This window comes from Rosa rugosa, chromosome 6 (assembly GCF_958449725.1).
Source record: "Rosa rugosa chromosome 6, drRosRugo1.1, whole genome shotgun sequence".
NCBI classification, from domain to species: domain Eukaryota; kingdom Viridiplantae; phylum Streptophyta; class Magnoliopsida; order Rosales; family Rosaceae; genus Rosa; species Rosa rugosa.
The window spans coordinates 3,142,495-3,150,347 of record NC_084825.1 but is presented as its reverse complement, the minus strand read 5'-3'; the positions used below and the strand labels follow the sequence as shown (position 1 = coordinate 3,150,347).

Genomic DNA, 7,853 nt, shown 5'->3' with positions numbered 1-7,853 from the left:
GCGGCACCGCCGAGCTTTCGCGTTTACGCCTTTGCGGCACCCCCGAGCTTCCGCTCACGAGCTTACCGCTCACGCCTTCCCGGCACCCCGAGCTTCCCGCTCACGAGCTTACCGCTCACGCCTTCCCGGCACCCCGAGCTTCCGTTCACGAGCTTACCGCTTACGCCTTTGCGGCACCCCCGAGCTTCCGCTCACGAGCTTACCGCTCACGCCTTCGCGGCAACCACGAGCTTCCGCTCACGAGCTTACCGCTCACCCCTTCCCGGCACCCCGAGCTTCCGCTCACGAGCTTACTGCTCACGCATTTGCGGCAACCCCGAGTTTCCGCTCATGCCTTCACGGCACCCCCGAGCTTCTCGCTCACGAGCTTCCGCTCATGCCTTCCCGGCACCATTGAGCTTACCGCTCACGCCTTTGCGGCACCCCCGAGCTTCCGCTCACGCCTTCGCGGCAACCACGAGCTTCCGCTCACGAGCTTTCCGCTCATGCCTTCCCGGCAATCCTTGAGCTTCCCGCTCATGCCTTCCCGGCAACCCACGAGCTTCCCGCTCATGCCTTCCGGCAACCCCGAGCTTTCCGCTCATGCCTTCCCGGCAACCCCGAGCTTTCCGCTCACACCGTCCCGGCATTCCCAAGCTTTACACTCATGTCTACTCGACACACTACACGTTAATGGAACATTGAATTTTTCTACCATTTGTCGTTTATCGATTGCGACAAATCGAATTCTTTTCGCGTTCCATTAATACGAGCGACAACCAAACAAACACAAGTGTTCGCGTATTCATCATTCACGAATTACAAACGCTTGCCTTCATGGCACTCATGCAACTTACACCAAGCGTAACCTCGTCAAACTCGACCTCGTTCGTTTCCTTGCGCGCATCACGCATTTATCATATGCAATTCGTTTGCTCACACAACCATATGCGTTCTCGAGTTTCTACGTCATAACCGATCATACTCGGCGCCATTTACGTGCATACATCAACATGTATCACGCACCTCATACATTCGTATATGCCAACGCATATCAATACAACTCACATTTGTTGCCCAATGCAACGAGCATTCTACATATGCGTGTTTTTGTCTTTGTTATGCAGGTTAACGAGTCCCTTCTTGCTTACGGAGTTCGGGGACTTGTAGGGGTTAGGCGCCTCTCGGACATTGTTTATGCTTGATGACTTCATGATTATAACTCCCCAACCAAGAAGCTCCTCTTACTCGGGGACTTCGGGGACTTGTAGATACCTCTACTAGCAAGGCTAGTTTGCTACCTCACCAAGCATAAACAACACCCTCGTGGGATCCAACCGCTACTTGCATCTTGTAGCCCTATGTTCAAGCTACGCTACTGTATCCGGAAGTGGCAAATACGTCGCCGGGAAGCCACCTTTCCGGCCTTGCAAAGTTGCCTTCACAACATGGCTTCAAGACTAGAATAGTGGGTTCTTGTCCCACATCTAAGAAAATGTAAAGGAGATGGCTTCCTTCACCTATAAAAGGAACTCTCCTCCCACTTAGAAAGACATTCCATATCCAACACTCCATTACATCCCATTACATGCTTTGTAATCCCCTTGGGCCACAAGGCCCAAACACACATAGTTAAACATTCAAGTGGACGTAGTCTCCCGCTAAGGCGGGAGATGAACCACTATACTTCGCTTGTGTCGTTCTCTCTCTCTCTTTACTTAACGTTAATTAGATCCCCACGGATCCAAACATTAACAGAACCATATATCTTGTCTAGGAGGTATGCTCTCTTCTAGGAGCATAAATCTTGTGAAAGAGGTGTAGAGAAACATATATATTGTCTAGGATGGAATATCTCATCTAGCACTATATATCTCATCTAGGAGGAAATAGCTCGTCTAATAGCATATATTTTGTTGAGGAGCATATATATCGTATTGAGGAAGAATATCTCATCTAGAACTATATATGTTGTCTAGGAGAGTAGGAGGGTATCTCTCTTGTAGTAGCATAAATATTGTCAAGGAGGTGTAGAGAAATATATATCTCATCTGGGATGGAAATATCTCATCTAGAGACTACAACCATATATGTTGTCTAGGAGGGTATCTCTCTTCTAGGAGCATAAAACTGACGTGAAGGGTTGTATGATTTCATAGACCTATTCCATATTATTGATAATGGGTCTTATTGATAACGAACAACAAATAATCATGCATGGTTGTATGACTTAATAGTAACTAATAATCAGAACCGTCTCTAGTAATGTAATTAATTTAAAGATGATATATATAGAAACAACACACAATTAATGCTCAAATGTATTGTTGAACAATTGGTTTGGATGCCTAGTTATCACTATATGGGTCTGAGGTTCAAGCTCTACCAACACCAATGCTTTTTGTTCATTTTTGTCTTCCCAAACAGAGAAGAATCTCACTATTCTCCAAAACTTTGTTCTGAAAGAGTTTCCTTTGTGCCTCTTTTTGAAATCCAGACAGAAATCCACAGAAAGGGTTCCAGATGATTTGCTGCAGATTCATTACATTCAAATAGATCAGTTCCAAGAAACTCAAACCAAAGATGAGTAATATATAAAATAAAAGAACATCAATCATTCAGCTAAAATTGATGAGTAATATATAAAAGATCATCAATCATTGGTACTTGGTACAATAATTGTATCAAGTCCAGGAATCCAAGTTTTTTGAATAATACAAAAGCATCGTTGATGCCTTACCTAAGAGTAAGCATAATGACATTTATTATCAAAAACAAATAAGCATAGATGTTCACATCTGTAACCATTGTTGTTTAAAAGTACGTTGCAACATGCAACTTTTGTATAAATCCTAATTATTGGTCTTCTCGGCTACATCAAGCTTTCAAAGGGCTCGAGTTGTATAAGAAGTCAATGACAGTGTGTATCTTGTCATTTAAGCAAACCCACAAGGATGCTAGCTGGGATAAGAAATCTCCAGCATCTTTCAATGACTGGGATCTCCACAACTGTATGATGGTTTACATTCCCTTCCACCCTATCTGTAGTGTAATCTCTGTGCAGATGATACTGACACAAAGATCTTAATTACTATTCTGGCTCAACAGAGCTCAGTTAATTAGGTTCAGTGGACAGGGATGGTCATAAGACGAGGTACAAAGCAGGGCCTAGAAGCGGCACCAGTGACAAAAGCAGAAGCCAAGAGCCTTTGTCAAACCATTTTCGTGAAGTCATATCGTTGTAAACCCAAAATGGAGCAAATGCAAATAGTTTCCTCTATCAAGCCATTCTTGGATGGCTTTTCGCTCATATGTCTGACCAGTCTCAAGTGTCACTGGATCATCAAAAAGGGTACTAGTTATGGGACACACAAAGTCCTTAGGAGGTGAAAATTTTCCACCACTAGATTGGTTTTCAGAATCTGCCATGAGCGGATTTGGAGATGAACTACATACAACAAGAAGCCAAATACTGATAAGCAAGGATCATAGCTGTAAGTTTGCCCCAGACATCGTAGCTGTAATTATTGGAACATCATTTACAAATAATCAAATAGTCATAAATACAATCAAATGATCAATAATGTCAACAATCTGACCTTAAGTCCTTACGAGAGCAATCTGACCTCAAAGTCTCAATCTAACAAAGTACCAATTGAAAAATCTAATAGAACATCACCAATTTCTACACATAATATTATAGCAACAAGCCAACAACAGAAACAAAAACGCCTAAATATACAGAATTCCAGCTCACCAAATTTCCAAGTTTGCAGCATTAAGCCTTTACCGAATTTCCAGTTGATATCAGTAAGAAATAAATAAATTGATTATCAGTAATCGTAGAACTAATGAACAATACCAATTTCAAATTTCAATTTTCCAATTCAACCTCAGTTCAATAATTCCCATAACCCCAGATTCTCAATTTATCAGAATAAGAAGATTCGAAGAAGTCAAGAACAAGAACTTACATGGAGAACCCGTGGGCTGTGAGGGTCAGACTGAGATTGAGATAGCGAACTGAAGCAAGCGTTCGTTCTTCTTCTTCTTCTTGTTTTTTGTTTTTTTTTATTATTATTATTATTTTTTTTTTTAAGAACAGGTTACTTGCTAAATAGGTTAACTATTTTCAAATATCCATGACCATTGGATATATTATCAATCAATGATCATGATCCCAATATTCACAAAACACACAGTATGGGATACCCCCCAGTAAATTCTACGGTTCCTAAGAGCAGCAGCACATAAAAATTGACGATTTTGTGACGAGGTCACGAGGGTATGAAACTGCAAATGGAATCCAAGTTGAGCTGTTGAACATGAGGCAGATTTCAAATGTGGATACTGGATTCAAAACAGATATATATTATATATATATATATATATATAACATGAGGCAGATTTCAAATGTGGATACTGGATTCAAAACAGATATATATATATATATATATATATATATATATATATATATATATATATATATATATAAAATGAACTTTTTGACAAAAATATAATCAAAAGCAAAGAACATATCAACCACCCCAGACAGCTACAGATAGTGGACTTATTCTTTCCATTTTTGTCCTTGAATCACCAGTTTCTCAATGGAAGTAATGCTTTCAAGGTCTTTAGAGGATCCACAACAAGTTTATTACAGATATGCAACACGTCCTAACCTCCAAGTGAAGACTTTTTCATTGCTGATTTTATATATATTTTGGTGGTCTTTATGGGACAAATCAAGTAATAAACAAGACAGAATTGTCAATTCAAAGAAATGGCTGCTCTGACCTGCATTGCAGGACCAGAGACCATTCTTAATAAACTAATGGCTAACCAGCGAGCCAGCCACCGGTGTTTATATTATTATTCTAATTAAGATGAGAACGTTACCTCCACGGCTCCACATATATATATATGGAAGCAACTCAAGCAAGCAAGCCCTAACTAGCAAGCCAAAGACAGAGATAGGTATACAGAAAGTCAGAAACAAATTAATCAGAGATGAGTGGAGAAAGGAAGGTTGTGTGTGTTACAGGAGCTTCTGGTTTCATAGCTTCATGGCTGGTGAAGCTCTTGTTACAGCGAGGTTATGTCGTCAAAGCCACCGTTCGTGACCCAAGTCAGTGTCACTACAATAAATTCCTTTCTTTCCAATAGTTATGTTCAACACAACAGAATAGGGTCTAAGCATTTGATGTAATGTAGCTCAGCTAAACTGACCAGTTATTCCGTTTGTGTATATGCCGCAGATAATCCGAAGAAAACAGAACACTTGCTCTCACTTGAGGGAGCAAAGGAAAGGCTTCATTTGTTCAAAGCAGACTTGTTAGAAGAGGGGTCTTTTGACCTTGTAGTTGATGGATGTGAAGGTGTTTTCCACACAGCATCTCCGGTACTATTTTCATCGATCAGCGACCCACAGGTTCATCGGATCTCCGTGACTACTTTTCTACTTGCTTTAAATGTTTTACCATCATTTAAACCTTTATCATATTTGCTTCTTAGAGAAATAACTTACGGTACTCTCGATAATTATTTCTTTTTGCTCCACATCTTAGGCAGAACTGATTGATCCTGCAGTAAAGGGAACGCTTAATGTTCTTAGATCGTGCGGGAAATTTCCAACAATCAAGAGGGTAGTTTTAACATCTTCCATGGCGGCAGTTATAGTCAATGGAAGACCATTAACCTCTAATGTGGTAGTTGATGAAACATGGTTTTCTGATCCACTTCTTTGTCAGGAGTTGAAGGTATTACGTCTGTTCCACTACTAAATTTATCTTCTTCCAAGCTTCACCTATTGTTCACGTGTAGTAGGAACAAAATGTAATGTTTGGCCTTAACATATGGTATGTTATGAACTTTTCAGGAATGGTATTTTCTTTCGAAAACTTTAGCAGAGGAGGCTGCTTGGAAATTTGCGAAAGAAAACGGGATTGACATGGTGACCATAAATCCCTCGTATGTGATGGGTCCGCCCTTGCAGCCAACTCTTAATTTGAGTGTGGAGATGGTTCTGGATCTCAAGAAGGGTACACTTCAGAAATAATCTCCCGTTATCTTCCTTGGTTATAGCAGAGGGATGGAAAATTTACTCAGAAATCTGTCTTAAATCGACATTTAAGGTTTAGGAATGAGCAATTTGGGTTTAGGGTTTAGTATTTGGTGACTGCACTTGGAAATAGAATCAAATACATATATGAAAACATAAGGAGTGAACAACTATATGTTATAGATGATTCTCAAGCAATTGATTGTTTGTTTCTTATCCTATACAGATGTCAACGGAGTAGCAATTGCCAATTATACATCTACTGATGTTAGAGATGTTGCCTCTGCACATATTCAAGCATTTGAAGTTCCTTCAGCCAGTGGAAGATATTGTTTAGTTGCAAATGTCACCCCTATTCACGAGGCTCTGAAGATTTTAAAGGAACTTCATCCTAGTTTGTGCCCACCTGAAATGTAAGTTGCATTTGTAAAATGCCACAAACGTTTGCAATTGAATGTTGATAACCCAAATTTCTAAAGCCAGGATTTGGTTTGTTTCAATGTTTGCAGATGCGAGCATGATACCCCTTCTGCCCCAGAGTTTCAAATATCCCAGGAAAAAGCAAAAAGTTTGGGAGTTAGTTTCCTTCCGTTGGAAGTAAGTCTCAGGGACACTGTTGAATGCCTGAAGGAGAAGGGCTTCCTCAAGCCTTGAATTATGCGACTGGCAGCAACTTGTTCGTTGCACAAGCTTCTCCAAAGACATGATGAATTTATGTTTGTTTGTGTTCAGAATTTCTACAAGTTATGTGTATAAAAAAGTGGTATTTCTTATTCCATTATTGTAACAGGGAATAAGTCAATAAACCAATGAAAATCATGATAATATCCAAACCGGGTTTGCAATTAAGATGAATAAAGTTTACTTATGTTGTAGAGGATTTGGTTTAAAACAAACGAGTTAATTTAGCTTTCGATCAGCACTTCTGTCTTTTAGTTGTATGCCATGATCAGGTTTTGTATCAGTATGACTCATCGAATCGAGTTCAAGGAAAACTCAAGTTAGAAGATCACATTAGTCAGCAAATAAATCTAAATCATAAAGCTTGAAGAACTATTTATTCATCAGAACAAGTTTTCATATAATTCTACAGTGTGTTCCAATTAAACTATGCATCCTTTTAAGATCTCTATAACTTCCACAACTTCTCCTATTTTGTTATTAGGTAACAAAAATCAAAGAATAATTGTTTGCACCTACCAATAATCCCCGCATGAACAAACCCCGTCACGGAAAGGGTGAAACCGATTCACATCTCGGACTAGAATCTCTTTATTGGTAAACTTGGATATGAACTTTGTAACATAATGGCAATCTTCACATTGCCTCAAATTCTTGGAAATCCGAATGGTTTCCCCATTTTTGGTATTGGTGAGACCAAATGCAACTGATAACTTTTCACTATGGCCTAATACCATACGTTCCTTCTCTTCCTCATCAAGATCATAGAGGACAACTTTAGTCTGTGGCTTATATCCTCGTCCTTTCATCTTTATTGACAATTCACCCAGCAGTGCATGAAGTTGCTACATTTGTGGTTTAAATTCGTCTACGGAATCGAACGAGTATATCTTCCTATAAACTTCAATCCAACTGCGACCCGGTACCTTTTGAAGTTCCCGAGCTTCTAGAAGTTTTTTTACTCTTTCTACCTCATCCCACATCTTGGCCTCAGCATAAATATCAGCTAGATAGTATATTGAACACTTGCAGAATCCAGAATTCACTAATTTCAGCTCGATAGCAAAAAAGGCTAATGAACCAAAACAGATAATTTACTGGAGTAAGATAAAAGAAATGCAGAATCCAGAAT

At 39.8% G+C, this 7,853-nt stretch overlaps 1 protein-coding gene across 1 annotated transcript; it reads left to right on the top strand.

Annotated features, from left to right (window-relative positions):
- The first annotated feature begins 4,940 nt into the window (after positions 1 to 4,940).
- On the top strand, positions 4,941 to 6,959 carry LOC133714281 (phenylacetaldehyde reductase-like). The gene is made up of 6 exons (XM_062140368.1): positions 4,941 to 5,107; positions 5,238 to 5,410; positions 5,547 to 5,738; positions 5,858 to 6,020; positions 6,267 to 6,453; positions 6,550 to 6,959. The coding sequence occupies exons 1-6, from the start codon at positions 4,990 to 4,992 to the stop codon at positions 6,692 to 6,694; spliced, it is 978 nt and encodes a 325-aa protein (XP_061996352.1). The 5' UTR covers positions 4,941 to 4,989; the 3' UTR covers positions 6,695 to 6,959.
- Positions 6,960 to 7,853: the final 894 nt, after the last annotated feature.